The sequence below is a fragment of the Scardinius erythrophthalmus genome (assembly GCF_964197995.2).
Source record: "Scardinius erythrophthalmus genome assembly, chromosome: 14".
Lineage (NCBI taxonomy): Eukaryota > Metazoa > Chordata > Actinopteri > Cypriniformes > Leuciscidae > Scardinius > Scardinius erythrophthalmus.
Window position 1 is genome coordinate 19,235,611 of NC_138234.1, and position 17,504 is coordinate 19,253,114.

The 17,504-nt window shown below is 38.3% G+C and overlaps 4 protein-coding genes across 4 annotated transcripts in view; 3 read left to right on the forward strand and 1 right to left on the reverse strand.

The window, feature by feature from the left end:
* Window positions 1-17,504, reverse strand: part of aox5 (aldehyde oxidase 5) — a gene marked incomplete at its 5' end in the record, with an annotated part of 52,330 nt that extends 34,826 nt beyond the window's left edge. The window contains 17 exons of the mRNA XM_081384821.1: window positions 11,345-11,514; window positions 11,602-11,691; window positions 13,305-13,467; window positions 13,631-13,815; window positions 14,009-14,118; window positions 14,284-14,377; window positions 14,463-14,614; window positions 14,713-14,805; window positions 15,009-15,150; window positions 15,241-15,321; window positions 15,477-15,557; window positions 15,697-15,758; window positions 15,838-15,964; window positions 16,072-16,180; window positions 16,367-16,463; window positions 16,587-16,644; window positions 17,361-17,504. Of these exons, the coding sequence (XP_081240947.1) occupies window positions 11,345-11,514; window positions 11,602-11,691; window positions 13,305-13,467; window positions 13,631-13,815; window positions 14,009-14,118; window positions 14,284-14,377; window positions 14,463-14,614; window positions 14,713-14,805; window positions 15,009-15,150; window positions 15,241-15,321; window positions 15,477-15,557; window positions 15,697-15,758; window positions 15,838-15,964; window positions 16,072-16,180; window positions 16,367-16,463; window positions 16,587-16,644; window positions 17,361-17,504 (1,958 nt within the window). The remainder of the gene's footprint in view (window positions 1-11,344; window positions 11,515-11,601; window positions 11,692-13,304; window positions 13,468-13,630; window positions 13,816-14,008; window positions 14,119-14,283; window positions 14,378-14,462; window positions 14,615-14,712; window positions 14,806-15,008; window positions 15,151-15,240; window positions 15,322-15,476; window positions 15,558-15,696; window positions 15,759-15,837; window positions 15,965-16,071; window positions 16,181-16,366; window positions 16,464-16,586; window positions 16,645-17,360) is intronic.
* LOC308701695 (hatching enzyme 1.2-like) lies at window positions 1,215-2,375 on the forward strand (the record flags this gene model as incomplete). Its single annotated transcript, XM_081384096.1, has 5 exons — window positions 1,215-1,283; window positions 1,373-1,445; window positions 1,556-1,696; window positions 1,777-1,894; window positions 1,985-2,375. The coding sequence occupies 5 exons, from the start codon at window positions 1,215-1,217 to the stop codon at window positions 2,373-2,375; spliced, it is 792 nt and encodes a 263-aa protein (XP_081240222.1).
* On the forward strand, window positions 4,417-5,577 carry LOC308701694 (hatching enzyme 1.2-like; the record flags this gene model as incomplete). The annotated part of the gene is made up of 5 exons (XM_081384095.1): window positions 4,417-4,485; window positions 4,575-4,647; window positions 4,758-4,898; window positions 4,979-5,096; window positions 5,187-5,577. 5 exons carry the CDS (start codon window positions 4,417-4,419, stop codon window positions 5,575-5,577), a joined length of 792 nt encoding a protein of 263 aa, XP_081240221.1.
* LOC308701572 (hatching enzyme 1.2-like) lies at window positions 8,224-11,109 on the forward strand (the record flags this gene model as incomplete). The annotated part of the gene is made up of 5 exons (XM_081383928.1): window positions 8,224-8,292; window positions 8,387-8,465; window positions 10,255-10,395; window positions 10,477-10,594; window positions 10,713-11,109. The coding sequence occupies 5 exons, from the start codon at window positions 8,224-8,226 to the stop codon at window positions 11,107-11,109; spliced, it is 804 nt and encodes a 267-aa protein (XP_081240054.1).

Here is a 17,504-nt window from a genome sequence, read left to right on the forward strand (position 1 = left end):
ATCGTGGAACTATTTGACTGGAGGAAGAACAGTAAAAAAAATTGCATATTGACAAAGATACAAGAAAATAACAATCACTACAAACAAGAATGAAATCAAGATCAGGGATCTACTTCGTATCCATGGAGGTGACAAATGAACAAGCAGCTTAATGATACCATACACGATGTTATTGTTTGCTGGGGGATAACAAAATTATAAGAGCGGGACTTTTGAACACGTACGTTACACGACAGACGGGAACGCTCTGGCATTGTAGATGAACATAATCACTCAATGTAAGAGCAGTTTCCAGAAAACAGTTTTCCCCCAGAATCTCTACGTAAATGAGATTCAGGACTTCTTGTCTGTGATGTTAAGATCAAAATAAAATTAGAGCAATTTTTCTGCTGTATTGCAAAGACTGATTATAACATCTGGACTACAAAATAAAATACACAACTTCTGTAAAATCCTATCAGAAACTTTTTTTGATCAAAACTTTAAATCTCAAAGAGTTGAACTGTGACTTCTCTTTAACTAGTAGTGGTGTACAGTTTAATGTGTAAAAGCAGTAGCATTTTATGCATAGTTAAACGATTAAAAAACTAATCAGCAAGGTGGTTTTGACACTGTTTGAAATCATTTTGCTTTTCAGTAACAAAACAGTTATGTCAATTAAAAAGCACTGTAGTGCTATGAAATACTACATTTCTCCTGAAAATATTTGAGCAATTCACTGTAACTGTCCTATTTTCCCTGTTAAATCAAAAGCTTTCAGTTTAGCTATAAGCAAATTCTTTTCTATTAAATAACAATTGGTCCATCTTGCTAATATTTTTGGGGTCATTGACTAATCTCTACAGTAAATTCAGATGTTTTCACATATAAGGATTTATTTGTAATCAACCTACAGAGCACATTTAAGGTATTGTGGACCATCCCTGTACACCACTGGCTTAGGGCACGTGGTAAAGTCCAAAAGCTACAGCGTGTCCATTTTAGTGAATTAGTTAAACAAACTGAGGTATATTTTATGTTTTAGACCAACAGGCGAGGTCAGAGTTCCCTCCCTGTAGGCACACATTTTAGACTCTGTCTGGACACTAAGACCCTTCGCATAATCCTCCAGTAGACCCACCTACTCAGGTGAATATAAAGTCCAGACAGAACAGCTCACAGGCATCAAATCTCAGCACAGGAGCATCCTGAACATCTCTACACACTGAGGCAACATGGACACAAGAGCCTCCCTCTCCATTCTGCTGCTGCTTTTTGGCGTCGCCCAGGCGTCTCCTCTCATGGTAAGGGTCCTTTCTAGTCTCTCCCTTAAACGATTAACAGTCCTCAAATGAGTCGTTTTAAACATCTCTGTTTCTACCACCAGGAGCAGATGTTTGATGGTGTGTTTGTATCAGAGCCTGAACCTGTGGACATCACTACAAGGATTTTAGAAACCAACAATGGTGAAGCATCTTGTGTAGACAAAGCCAGCAATGGGTCACACTTCTAAAAAGTGATTGGGATTTATGAATATATTGCATTATTTCATCAATATATTTCTCTTGAAATACAGGATCTTCTGAGCTCTTGATTGAAGGAGATCTGCTGTTTCCCAAAACCAGAAATGCTCTCTACTGCTTCAACAACAACTGTTTCTGGAAGAAAAACTCTAACAACATAGTGGAGGTCCCTTACATAGTGAGCAGTGAATTCTGTACGCAAATCTCCTTCATTCATTGAACATATCTATGATTCATTTAAATGCCATTTTAAACCAGTGGACCCTTTTTGCAGCCAATTCGGACAAATCAGTGATTGCGAATGCCATGTCGGTCTTTCACGCCAAAACCTGCATCCGCTTTGTGGCCAAATCATCTCAGACCGACTACATCAGTATTGAGAACAAAGATGGGTAAGAACAATCATATTATACCAACAAGAAACTTTTAACAGACCTTTAACAGATCAATATTTAGCCCCTTTATTTCCTCTCTCCTCTCAGGTGCTTCTCTTCTCTAGGTAGAACTGGTGGCAAACAGGTGGTCTCCCTCAATAGGAACGGCTGTATTTACAATGGCATCGTACAGCATGAGCTCAATCATGCCCTGGGCTTTTACCACGAGCAAACCAGGAGCGATCGTGACAAGTATGTCAGAATCAACTTTGAGAACATCTCTCCTGATATGGCTTACAACTTCCAGAAACAGAACACCAACAACCAAAACACTCCATACGACTACAGCTCCATCATGCACTATGGAAGAACTGCCTTCGCCATTCAGCCCTGGCTGGAAACCATCACTCCCATTCCTGATGCGTCTGTGGAAATCGGACAGAGGCAGGGATTGTCCAAAATTGACGTTCTGAGGATTCAGAAGCTGTATGGATGCTGATGATGAGGCTTGCACACATCATTTTATATAGTTCATGTGTCTGTAGATGAATAATGTAATGAGATTATGTTTCTGTATTTTAATGGTGTTGGATTTCTGAAATGTGTGATTGTGTTGGGTTGGGAAAAATAAAGCTACACTGCAAGACAAAACTCATACTTTATTTGTGATTCAATGTCAAGTTTAAGAAAGTGCTCGATGGTAGCATTAAAGGTATCATAGTATTAAGCTTCTCCTGCAGCCTAATTAAAGCCACCTGGTTTAACCTTAAGAGAACTGGGCACAGTGTATGATTTATACGTTTCAACAAAACTTTTTTTTTTTTTTTTGGCAAAATGCTATAATGTAGATTTTGGAAATATTTTTGAGATTTAGTTCTGGTATAATCATATGTTCACAGCTGAAAAGGGAGTTTTCCCGTTTGATACCTCAATTTTAAAGACCTTTGTTGTGCCGAGACCCTCTTCTGGAGTCAGTCGCTCTTGCATCCTCTAGTAAAACAAATTCAACTTTCAAAGTTGCCAAAGATTGAGAAAGTCTCAAGTAGACATAAATCTGATCACCTGAAGCACAAAGTCAGCCAAAGATGCAGTTCTAGACATGGCGTGAAGTTTTGGTGCAAATAAGGGCTGCGTTCACAATGAACTTTGGTTCCAGAAAATTGTCTGGGAGCATTCTATGTGAATACAAGCCAGAGCCAGAATGCTGGAAAATTCGGCACTCATACAAGATCCTAGTAATATTACTGGGATAAATCGTGGAAAACATCAGTGTGAAAACAGCCAGAGCCGATGCCGTGTCTGGTGTGTGTTGCAGTGATGATGTTAGTTATCGTGGAACTATTTGACTGGAGGAAGAACAGTAAAAAAAATTGCATATTGACAAAGATACAAGAAAATAACAATCACTACAAACAAGAATGAAATCAAGATCAGGGATCTACTTCATATCCATGGAGGTGACAAATGAACAAGCAGCTTAATGATACCATACACGATGTTATTGTTTGCTGGGGGATAACAAAATTATAAGAGCGGGACTTTTGAACACGTACGTTACACGACAGACGGGAACGCTCTGGCATTGTAGATGAACAAAATCACTCAATGTAAGAGCAGTTTCCAGAAAACAGTTTTCCCCCAGAATCTCTACGTAAATGAGATTCAGGACTTCTTGTCTGTGAAGTTAAGATCAAAATAAAATTAGAGCAATTTTTCTGCTGTATTGCAAAGACTGATTATAACATCTGGACTACAAAATAAAATACACAACTTCTGTAAAATCCTATCAGAAACTTTTTTTGATCAAAACTTTAAATCTCAAAGAGTTGAACTGTGACTTCTCTTTAACTAGTAGTGGTGTACAGTTTAATGTGTAAAATGCAGTAGCATTGTCATGCATAGTTAAACGATTAAAAAACTAATCAGCAAGGTGGTTTTGACACTGTTTGAAATCATTTTGCTTTTCAGTAACAAAACAGTTATGTCAATTAAAAAGCACTGTAGTGCTATGAAATACTACATTTCTCCTGAAAATATTTGAGCAATTCACTGTAACTGTCCTATTTTCCCTGTTAAATCAAAAGCTTTCAGTTTAGCTATAAGCAAATTATTTTCTATTAAATAACAATTGGTCCATCTTGCTAATATTTTTGGGGTCATTTACTAATCTCTATAGTAAATTCAGATGTTTTCACATATAAGGATTTATTTGTAATCAACCTACAGAGCACATTTAAGGTATTGTGGACCATCCCTGTACACCACTGGCTTAGGGCACGTGGTAAAGTCCAAAAGTACAGCGTGTCCATTTTAGTGAATTAGTTAAACAAACTGAGGTATATTTTATGTTTTGGACCAACAGGCGAGGTCAGAGTTCCCTCCCTGTAGGCACACATTTTAGACTCCGGACACTAAGACCCTTCGCATAATCCTCCAGTAGACCCACCTACTCAGGTGAATATAAAGTCCAGACAGAACAGCTCACAGGCATCAAATCTCAGCACAGGAGCATCCTGAACATCTCCACACACTGAGGCAACATGGACACAAGAGCCTCCCTCTCCATTCTGCTGCTGCTTTTTGGCGTCGCCCAGGCGTCTCCTCTCATGGTAAGGGTCCTTTCTAGTCTCTCCCTTAAACGATTAACAGTCCTCAAATGAGTCGTTTTAAACATCTCTGTTTCTACCACCAGGAGCAGATGTTTGATGGTGTGTTTGTATCAGAGCCTGAACCTGTGGACATCACTACAAGGATTTTAGAAACCAACAACGGTGAAGCATCTTGTGTAGACAAAGCCAGCAATGGGTCACACTTCTAAAAAGTGATTGGGATTTATGAATATATTGCATTATTTCATCAATATATTTCTCTTGAAATACAGGATCTTCTGAGCTCTTGATTGAAGGAGATCTGCTGTTTCCCAAAACCAGAAATGCTCTCTACTGCCTCAACAACAACTGTTTCTGGAAGAAAAACTCTAACAACATAGTGGAGGTCCCTTACATAGTGAGCAGTGAATTCTGTACGTGAATCTCCTTCATTCATTGAACATATCTATGATTCATTTAAATGCCATTTTAAACCAGTGGACCCTTTTTGCAGCCAATTCGGACAAATCGGTGATTGCGAGCGCCATGTCGGTCTTTCACGCCAAAACCTGCATCCGCTTTGTGGCCAAATCATCTCAGACCGACTACATCAGTATTGAGAACAAAGATGGGTAAGAACAATCATACTATACCAACAAGAAACATTTAACAGACCTTTTACAGATCAATATTTAACCCCTTTATTTCCTCTCTCCTCTCAGGTGCTTCTCTTCTCTAGGTAGAACTGGTGGCAAACAGGTGGTCTCCCTCAATAGGAACGGCTGTATTTACAATGGCATCGTACAACATGAGCTCAATCATGCCCTGGGCTTTTACCACGAGCAAACCAGGAGCGATCGTGACAAGTATGTCAGAATCAACTTTGAGAACATCTCTCCTGATATGGCTTACAACTTCCAGAAACAGAACACCAACAACCAAAACACTCCATACGACTACAGCTCCATCATGCACTATGGAAGAACTGCCTTCGCCATTCAGCCCTGGCTGGAAACCATCACTCCCATTCCTGATGCGACTGTGGAAATCGGACAGAGGCAGGGATTGTCCAAAATTGACGTTCTGAGGATTCAGAAGCTGTATGGATGCTGATGATGAGGCTTGCACACATCATTTTATGTAGTTTATGTGTCTATAGATGAATAATGTAATGAGATTATGTTTCTGTATTTTAAGTGTTGGATTTCTGAAATGTGTGATTGTGTTGGGTTGGGAAAAATAAAGCTACACTGCAAGACAAAACTCATACTTTATTTGTGATTCAATGTCAAGTTTAAAGGAGAACTCCGGTCAATTTTAACATTGAGCTCATTTTTTTGTACATTTGGAGTGCTGTCAATACAGAGAACAACGACAAAAATCAGTGTTGCCTACACCGAGTTATTCTATTTTTAAAATTTGCACCCTGTTGACTTCAATGGGGCAAGTACTATACCTGCTTTTAGCCTCTTAACATCCTTGATGTGTCATTACAAGTGCACAGGTCATGTGAGTGATTCCTTCTGAGTGAACACGAGTGAATCTGACTGCCGTAGATGTGAAAGATATGTATAAAAATGATGTTATTTAAGGCAGCGCAAATACATGTGTTTACATCCTGTTTTCGGCTGAAGTCCAAAGTAATCAATTGCCGAGTTCACGCGCGTGATCATAGGTAACTAAACTAAACCGATTTTTGTCGTTGTTCTCTGTATTGACAGCACTCCAAATGTACAAAAAAATGAGCTCAATGTTAAAATTGACCGGAGTTCTCCTTTAAGAAAGTGCTCGATGGTAGCATTAAAGGTATCATAGTATTAAGCTTCTCCTGCAGCCTAATTAAAGCCACCTAGTTTAACCTTAGGAGAACTGGAGGACTAGGCACAGTATGATTTAAACATTTTTATTCTTTTTTTGGGGCAAAATGCTATAATGTAGATTTTGGAAAGATTTTTTAGATATAGTTCTGGTGTAATCAAATGTTCACAGCTGAAAAGAAAGGTTTCTTATCTGATACCTCAATTTTAAAGACCTTTATTGTGCCAAGACCCTGTTCTGGAGTCAGTCACTCTTTAGACACCAACAATGGTGAGGCAGCTTGTAGATAAAAGCCCTATTCGGATGGGATTAGTTTTATATGGAGAGGTGGGGTAAAGTATTTATTACCAGAGTTTCTTAGTGATATTAGGCCCGTCCGAACGTGCCATCTTATCTCAGTAATTTTTACAGACAGTGTCCGTAAAGATTACGGCAATTTTTACCTTCAGTAAAAAGGTCCAGAAAAATTACCTCAGGTAATGCTAATAGACCAGCTGTAAATATGTACGTAAATATCTCCATAGTTTTTTCGCATATGGAGGCTCTTGAAGAAGCATTCATTTGCATTCTAGGTGGTGAAACAAGTCTATGGCAAACCTCAAGTGATTTCCGCATATACCATTCAGATGAAAAAGAAGGTCGAAAGCACTTGTTAGAGGCACAAAACTTCTTTTAGCTTTAGGTAAGTGCCTATTACCAACAGAATCCAATCAGAATTTAATTAATTTAATTAATAAATTGTTCGACTGGACCTAGATGATATATATATATATATATATATATATATATATATATATATATATATATATGCGTGTGTGTCAGATAATCTAATGTATACGTTTCCGTTAATGAATAATGGGGTGATGGTCTTTGTCTTTTAATTGAGTTGAATTTCTGTAATGTGTGGCTGAGTAGGGGAAAAAATCAAGATAATAAAAATTCTGAACAAACAGTAAAATGTGGATGTTTTTATCTTTAAAATAAAATCATTTCTTAAATTATCAAAAGATATCATTTTTCTTAGCCTTTCCTAAGTCCCATAACATAGTTTGGATGCAATGACACATGTTAGGTTGAAAAAGTGTACGTTGATTGACATAACAAAGGCCAAGCTTATGACAGACGCACATTTAAGCTCCAGGGAAGAGCAAATCCTCGCCTACTCTTGGTCAACACCCAAATTCTGTTATTTTGTCACAAATAACAAGTGCAACTGCATTCCACTAAATCAGATATATTTTCATTTTAATGGTATTATGAAGTTTTTAAAATATAATTCTCGGAGTGGGCTGACTTTGTCACTCTCTGCACGTACTGATGAGCAAGACACGGTCTCTAGACTTAAAATGCCCATCATACTCATGCATATTTCAGCTTGTAGGTGTCTGTACATAAATAGGAAAGTAGTGATTGTTACTATTTTGCAAAAGTAACTTAAAAAAAAGAGAAAATTTACCAAGAATTCAGCTACTAAACTCCTTTCCTGGAAAAGACATTAAAGTGGTTAGGACTAAAGGAATATTTGGTACAGTTGGTCCTGTGAAATGAAATGCACTTAAATGAATTGTAAAGAAAATTCTAAATCATTTTGAGCTTGACTATGACCTCTGGTCCACAATTTATGTTGACACGAATGTGTTCTGTCTTAAGAAACCATTTAAAGTGTTTGGGACACTCCCTGTACAATACAGTTTTGGGGCTCTTAATACAATCCAATAATTGCATTTTTTTTTATTTCAGTGGATTAGCAAAACAATCTGTAAATTATCTGGTTGTGCAAGGTTTTGGATTAACAGATGAATTAGTTACCTCCCTTTGGGCACTAAGGCTCAACCCCTGGTTGACCCACCTGCACAGGTGAATATAAAGTTAAGGTTCAACAGCTTGCAGACACCAAATTTCAGTCCGGGAGCATCCTAAACATATCTACACTGAGACAACATGGACCCAAGAGCCTCCCTCTCTATTCTGCTGATTCTCTTTGGCATCTCCCAGATGTCTCCTGTCAGGGTAAGACTTTTTCTAGTCTCTTAATGTACTCAGATGATGAACTTTCCTAACAAGAGTAATATTTAACTTTTCTTTTTTTTTTTTTCATAATCAGAAGCCTGATCATCACAATGGGTTCTCACCCATACATGGAAATGTGGACATCACAACAAAGATTTTGGAGTCCAACAATGGTCAGGCATCTTGTAGATTCCTGTTAAGCCAACTAGGGCTGTGCCGGTAAACTTGACAACCGCACCACCGCGGTTGTAAAGCGCCACCGCGGTGGCTGAATAGTACCGGCGGTGTTTTGCCTAAAAAAAATGTTTGTATATGAATGCTGTTTTATATTAATATTATGACACACAAAGCTTTGTTTACAAAAGAAATAATAGGTTAGCAATTAAATGTTATATCGCAGCCATGGAAAAGTTTGAATTCATGACGAATGAGAGAGTTGTAGCCTACGTGAGCCCATAAACTTAAGCTTTGTCGACTTTGAATTCTGGTTTGCGATCTGGTCACCCGATTATTAGCGAATTTAAAAATATTCCATTAGTTATCCCTTATAGAAAGCTTGAATTATCTACTTTTAAACAAAACAATTCAAAACGAAAATAAACCGACTAGCATGCTTATGTTTTCCATATGAAGTGTGCATTTCTCAGGCGCGTTCACTGCAAGAGTGAGCATCGACTTCATCTTTGCAGCTCGACACTGACACACACACACAAAACACTTTATTAATAAACAATTCAAATGTCTCCTTGCTATATTTGACACGTTCATAATCATTACTTTTGCCGGTTCTTTGTGACAGCTGTTATGTGCGTTATTTGCAGCACTGCGTCACCCTCCGGTTACATGAACGTGTCACCACTGCATCAGCACCAGAACATGGAGATTTTATTTTAGAGAATGATCGCACAACAGACATTAGAACATTAGATATTCTTTAATTAAATCAACTAATCGAATATTCAAAAATCGTGACTCATCCCTGAATGGAATCTCTTTTTTCTTTTCCCATATCTTCACTCGCGTCTCACCCAAAGGGTGGGTGGGTGGGGGGGTCCTGATAAATTCGGTTCGAGAGTAGAGATAAAATCCCGAGGCACACACGCACACACGCAAGGTCTCTCGCTCCGATATCTATGTCTCGCTCCCTTTCTCTGCCGTGCGCGCGCTACGCTTGCGCGCTCTTGCTTCCGGGAGATTTTAACTGATTTGCGGGCATCAGGGAGCCGCTATCAATATGCGGGAGACTCCGGGAACTTCCGGGAGACTTGGGATGTCTGAAGTAGAAAAACGCTGTAGGACAGATAGCCAACATTTTTACTTGTAAGTCAAATTATTTATAACACAGTTTGTGCTTGTTAGACATATGATAATTTGTAAGGCGCGTCAAGTTCATTTTGTAAAGCGCGTTTCACACGCGCGGGTGATTTTAGTTTTGCTTTCTCTGGCAGCGCGCAAACAGCTTAAATGCCGTGCCCTTGTGGAAGATAAAATTCGCTCTTCATACCTTTTTCAAGTAGAAAACATGAGGATATCAGAAACGAGATCGATGGTCTCTTTCCTGCTCGTGTCCACATCCCTCTCAAAGCGCAGAGCGGTAGGCTTTATCACGCGCCTTTGTGTGGAAAGTTTATTTTTTTTATTTTTAATTTTTTTTTAATAGATTCAACTTTATTATATTATGTAAGTTACCAGTATTTACTGATATTTATTTCAATGCTTTTCAGGCTTTAGTGTGTTGTTTCTTTCTTTTTTTCTTTTTTTAAAACACCCCCCCCCCCCCCCCCCCAACCACCGCAACACCGCCGGTATTTGGGTCCATTACTACCGCGGTGGTAAAAAACTGCCATCGTCACAGCCCTAAAGCCAACAATGGGTTTCATAAAATAGGGATATATATCTAAAATGTGGTTGAATTTACACATTCTGAGAAATTTCATAAAAACATTTTTCATTTAAATACAGCATCATCTGAACACCTGATTGAAGGAGATATGGTGTTTCCCAAAACCAAAAATGCTCTCTACTGCTACAGTAACAACTGTTTCTGGAAGAAAAACTCTAGCAACCTAGTGGAGGTCCCTTACATAGTGAGCAGTGAATACTGTAAGTGAATCATCTTCTTTAATTTAGCATATGTATGTGTGTAAATCGTATTTAAAAACCTGTGGTACTTTTTCTTTGCAGCCTCTAGTGACATCTCAGTTATTCAGAATGCCATGTCCACCTTTCACAACAAAACCTGCATCCGCTTTGTGCGCAGATCATCTCAAACCGACTACATCAGTATTGAGAGCAAAGATGGGTGAGGATACTCATACAATACAAATGAAAAACATTTAACTGGCCTTAGCAGAAACTCTTTTACAATGAGTAAGATTTTTAACACAGATTGATAATATAAAATTCTCTTTTTCTCTCAGTTGCTACTCTTATCTTGGTAGAATTGGTGGCAAACAGTTGGTCTCCCTCAAAAGAACTGGTTGTGTGTATCATGGCATCGTACAACATGAGCTCAATCATGCTCTGGGCTTCTACCACGAGCAAACCAGGAGCGATCGTGATAAGTATGTCCGAATCAACTGGGAGTACATCCCTACCGATAAGGCCTCCAACTTCCAAATACAGAACACTAACAACCAAAACACCACATATGACTACAGCTCCATCATGCATTATGGAAGAACGGCCTTCACTAACCAAACCGGGAAGGAAACCATCACTCCCATTCCTAACGCGATGGTGGAAATCGGACAGAGGCAGGATATGTCTAACATAGACATCCTGAGGATCAACAAGTTATACAGATGTGTTGTTTGATCATTTAATATGGTTTATCCATACACAGATGAATAATATAATGAGGTGATGGTCTTTGTCTTTTGATGGTTTTAAATTGTCAAAATGTTTGATCTTATGTGGGAAAATAAAGCTAATTACGTGGTGTTCAATTTCTGAAATGTGTGATTGTGTCAGAAAACAATTAAATTAATCTAACTGATCAAAATTTTCTTTTTAAATGTATTATTTCATAAATGAATTTCCTTCCACTTACATGATCTTTGCATGAGCCCTGGTGCTGGTTACCATGGAAACGAAGAGTTCTCCTTTAACAGATGGGATGTCATCATAATACACAGCTTCTCCTGTGGCCTGTTGAAGGGCGGCCTGGTGTACATTGGGGCGTCCCACTGGGTCACTAGAAGACTGAGTCTCTGGTACAAGCTGTAATTTAATTGTAATGTAATAAGAAAGTTTTTGTAATCAGACAGATTTGATATGACAACTCAAGCTTGACTCGGGTCTGCTCACCTGAAAAGAGTGGTTTCCTTGTGGTACCTCGTTTTTGAAGGGTTTTAGAGCACTGAGATACTCCAATGGCAAACCATTCGCAGAAACTTCCTTTAGGGAAAAAAGGACCATGAATTAAAGGGTTAGTTCACCCAAAAATGAAAATTCTGTCAGTAATTACTCACCCTCATGTTGTTCCAACCACGTAAGACTTTCGTTCATCTTCGGAACACAAATTAAGATATTTTTGATGACATCTGAGAGCTGAATCACTCCTCCTGCAGGCTCATGGACACGTTAACTTGCTGGCCCAGAAAATGTATTAAAGACATTGTTAATAAAGTGACTCCAGTGGCTCAATCTTAAGTTTATAAAGCGACGAGAATACTTTTTGTGCGCAAAAACAAACAAAAATAACGACTTTATTCCACTTTTCATTTCCTTCTCTTTGGACCTCGAGTCTTTTCACATAGTGTTTAAGCGTAGCGCGTCTGTGTTGCACGTCACCAACGTAGGCTCACTATTGGGCGACTCTGGTCATGTGTGATACGTGGTGATGTGAAACACAGACATGCTACGCTATTACACTATGTAAAAAAAACTCAAGGTCCAGAGAGAAGGAAATGAAAAGTGGAATAAAGTTGTTATTTTTGTTTGTTTTTGCGCACAAAAAGTATTCTCGTCGCTTTATAAACTTAAGATTGAGCCACTGGAGTCACTTGGACTATATTAAAAATGTCTTTAATACATTTTCTGGGCCAGCAAGTTAAGGTGACCATAAGCCTGCAGGAGGAGTGATCCAGCTCTCAGATTTCATCAAAAATATCAGAAGATGAACGAAAGTGTTACGGGGTTGGAACAACATGAGGGTGAGTAATTACTGACAGAATTTTCATTTTTGGGTGAACTAACCCTTTAAAAGAGAACTCCGGTCAATTTTAACATTGAGCTAATTTTTTTGTAAATTTGGAGTGCTGTAAATAGAGAGAACAACGACAAAAATCAGTGTTGCCTACACCGTGTTATCCTCTTTTTAAAATTTGCACCTTGTTGACTTCAATGGGGCAAGCTTTAAACCTGCTTTTAGCCTCTTAACATCCTTGATGTGTCATTACAAGTGCACAGCCAATGTGAGTGATTCCTTCAGAGTGAACACGGGTGAATCTGACTGCAGTAGATGTGAAAGATATTAATAAAAATGATGTTTATTCAGCCAGCGCACATACCTGTATTTTCTTCCTGTTTTCGGTCGAAGTCCATAGTAATCGATTGTCGAGTTCACACGCATAGGTTTAGTTACCTATGATCACGCGCGTGAACTCGATAATCGATTACTATGGACTTCAACCGAAAACAGGATGTAAATACAGGTATGTGCGCTGGCTGAATTAACATCATTTTTATTAATATCTTTCACATCTACTGCAGTCAGATTCACCCGTGTTGACTCTAAAGGAATCACTCACATTAGCTGGGCACTTGTAATGACACATCAAGGATGTTAAGAGGCTAAAAGCAGGTTTAAAGCTTACCCCATTGAAGTCAACAGGGTGCAAATTTTAAAAAGAGGATAACACGGTGTAGGCAACACCGATTTTTGTCGTTGTTCTCTCTATTGACAGCACTCCAAATTTACCAAAAAATTATCTCAGTGTTAAAATTGACCGGAGTTCTCCTTTAAGTAAATTGTCCCACTTTTAAAGTAATAATTAGCATCATCATACCCTTTGTTGGAGTTCCAGCAGGACTTGCATGTAAAACTTGAAAAAGAAGCTGAGTACTAGAGCCTTGCGATACTCCTCCCGTCCACCAGGGGCAGTAGGGGGCACAGAGATTTCTTCTTCTAAGAGCTGGGTTCCATCTACCAGAAGTTTCTCATCCCATTTTCTGCCAAACAAAAAACAATGTTCATTGACTGGAATGTATACAATGCAGCTAAGATGTCAGATTTTGATGTCACATTTTCAGCCAATGTATTTGTCAATACCGTCTGTTCTTACATATACAAGATTTACGGATACAAATTATGTAGGCCTTGCGATAGCTGTACCTTCCCATCAGCTCTTTACAGGTATGTCTGGCTTTTACCAGAGTGGGCCCCACACCTCCAAAAAAAATATCCAGATGCTCCACCACATTTGAGTCATGACTGAACAATACCCTCATGCCAGAATTCACTATGGAGAAGGCGAACTCTCTGCGCTGTGCCTGGCGAAATGTTGAAACAAACTCCCACTGAAAAATACAGGGATTAGTATTTAGCTTTTCAAAATGGCAAGTGAATTCGTAGCATATTTGTGGTTTTAAAAAATGAGAATAGATGGAAAAGCAAAGACTAATAGTCTTTTAGGGCCAAGCTATCTGTTGAAACTTGACATAGTTTTGTAATATTAAGTAGGCTTAGCTTCCTTCATTTTGAAGTATATACCGGTGTTGAGTGGGAAATATCAATAGCCAGCAGAATCTCATCTGGTCGTAGAGCTGTTTTACCAAAGTCTGTGAAAAACTCCTCACTTAGACAAATCTCTCGAGTACCATCTATATTTAAGAACAAAGGAACAAAAATGTAATTCTTATTAAAAAAATACATAGTTACTTTCAATGTTTAATATATTGGCAAATGAGAAATAATACAAAAAGCCAGTTATACAAAACTATGTAAATGCCACATTTACAAATAAAGTCCAAATACACTGACATTACCTTTGGAAACAATGTGTAGCGTACACTCTGCTGCTGCGAGGATGCTGCTCAGGTCATATTTGGGGTTGGCGCTCAGGATATTTCCACCGATGGTCTTGAAATTCCAACATAAACAAAACTGTAACATGTAAACAACTGTTCTTCCTAATTCCACATGGTGATTTGTTTTTGTTACTCACAGCCATGTTGCGTATTTGTTGGCCGGCCAAGCACTGTAGAGTCTGAACAAGGGCCTGGTAAACCCTGCTCTTTTCTGGGCCGAGTTCCTCAATTCCACGCAGGAGGACGTCCTTCAAAACAGACAAACTGCATCCTGCCCCTACAGTTATGCCTAAGTAAAAAAAAAAAGTGTTGTTGAATTTACTTTGGGCTTTAATATTCACTAAATAACCATATGTAACGGCGATGCTTTGTTTTAATGTGATTTACTATTGTTTTGCCATTTGATAGCACGAAGTTCTGGAATGCTTCCACCATAGATCACCAAAGGATTGATGGTTCCCTTCAGATTCATCTTTGGCCCTGTGAGAGAACAAAATCAGATGGACGGATAGATAGATAGATAGATAGATAGATAGATAGATAGATAGATAGATAGATAGATAGATAGATAGATAGATAGATAGATAGATAGATAGATAGATAGATAGATAGATAGATAGATAGATAGATAGATAGATAGATAGATAGATAGATAGATAGATGAACTTCCTCTTTAAACCAACCTATGGTTGTGTTCCCAACCAACAGAAGTGCGTTGGGGTATTCAGTTTTCAATCTAATTAAATCTTTCAGATCTGCTGGGGAAATCCACCTGACCTTTTCACCCTGAAAACAAAGTTGTTCCGCTTTTTTCTTCCCCATAATCTGATAGAAAGAAGGGATATAACAAAAATTAGTGGCCTGAAATATCCATGTTCTTATTAGCTACCACAAGAACACAAATGGCTAGCTTACCAGTAACTCTGGGGGAAAGATCAGATCCTGAGTTGGGTCGAGGGGTAAGACATCATCCATGCTGAAAAGATTTCCAGATATCTACCAAAAATACCAGTAGTAGAAGAGTTACTATAATTGTGTGTACTACTCTGCTAAAAAGTAAAGGGTGTTCTGTTGTGCAGTTCCACTAATAATAAGTCACATTTCATTTGTATATGCAATTGTAAGAATTTCTGTTTCTCATATTGTCTTACATCAGATTCATTGTTGTGGGAATTGCTGCTTTCCATGCAACATTTTCCATTTCCGTCACCATTTTGGCAACATATTGGAGTCTGGAAACATATGGATCACATTATGAACACATGTTAGTTTCCTTCAGTCAAAGTCAATAGTTTTACAAATTGTTACATGTACTGATTGTCACTTCTTTGTTGAAATTTTTATGTTGTATTAAAAGTTCAAAGCCATTACATCACAGAATGTTTTGAATCCATCAATTATCGGTCGATATCCAGTGCAACGACACAGGTTCCCTTAGAAGAGAGAAAACGCAATGTTAAATGTGTTTAAATTCTTCGTTTTCAAAATTGTGAGTATACGTATTTTTGTTACCTCCCAGTGCCTCTCGAATGTCCTCCATGTTGGGATGTGGGTTGTTTCTAAGTAATGTGTACATGGACATTACCATCCCAGGAGTACAGAACCCACACTGAGACCCATGAGCCTTTGCTATACGCTCCTGAACAAAAAAACCCCAATGTCTACATGGTTTGTTCTGGACAATCTATTCAAAGAACCTACTTTGAAACCTGATATGTAGTTTGTCTCTTAGGTAGAATCAGGTACCTGAACAGGATGTAGTTTAGTCTTAGTACTTCCAATGCCCTCGACGGTCACCACCGCCGCACCGTACAGAGCACAAATCGGCTGCAGACACGCGTTTACTGACCGGTGTCTGAAGAACGGATTAAGGATTATGAAACTATCGAATTTATTGAATTTTTCATTTAAAAACCACTTTGTACGTTCTTTCTAATTGAAACACTGATTTAGTCGAAAGCTGCAAACAAACATTCCATTCGTTTGTTTGTTTCATATAAAGGTTTTATACTGCTAGTTTTGATATATGAGTAAAAGATACAACACAGTGTCCTGGACAGAGTCATATCTAGACAGCATCACAGTACAGGCTCCACATCCCCCTCCACCACAGCCATACTTTGTGCCCGTCAGACCCACTGGACACAGAAACATCAAACAAGCAAATGCAACCTTGGTGAGTATACAATCTTTAATAAATATCCTTGGCTAAGTATCTACACCGTTATTTGGAGAATGTTTGTCATATGGCATTACCATACCTTTCCGTCGCAGGTAAGCCAATAACATCTCTTCTGGATCAGCATTCTTCTCTACTATCTTCACATAAAAATAGCAAAAACATGTGACTGCCATTGCTCAAATATCTTCAGTTGATAACTATAAGCCAAACACAGTTTGGTATGTGCCATGTCATGTGATTTCTTAGACTATCACACACACCAATGAATTAATATCACCACCAATTTTATGTTACTTGTTTTGAGTTGAATTCTGAGAGAAATGTGGAAACTGGAAACATTAGAATATAGATGAACAATCGTAGTTATAGTTAGAAAGTGTATGTGTGTGAGAAGGGCAAACACATGATGGACTGACTGTGTGTAGCGTAGAAAATCATTTTCATGGCATCATACATAAAGATGAAAGATTTAAAGATAAAGATTTCTTTTTGGGCTGCTGGCTGACTGTCATGTGCCACGATTCAGACATGCACGTTTAGTCACGCCATTTAGTGCTGGTTATATGTTCAAGCTTGGTTAAGTACATTGAATATGAGAAGACTAAACATAAAATGTTGAATATTCATCACAGTATAAGTAATAATAATACCAGCATCACATCTTTCCTTCTTTTGTGATAGTAACTTGAAATTGAAAACACTTTTATTTATGAACTAACACACTATAAAAGCCATATATTACATATTAACAATAGTATGAGCCAAAAACTATAAAAAAATTAAACGTCCACCACATTTTTGCACAAGTTAAATGCCTGTGCCTTACATTTTCAGATCTGTAATTGAATCATACCTTCTTGCCATTAACGTAGAAGATAAGCTCGCTGTTCACAGATAGAGATGACATGATGAGTTGAGAAGGATCGCAGTGCTTTGTCTCCGGAGATGCTCCTGGTTTACTGACCATCAGTTGAATGAGCGACTGACTGACTGACAT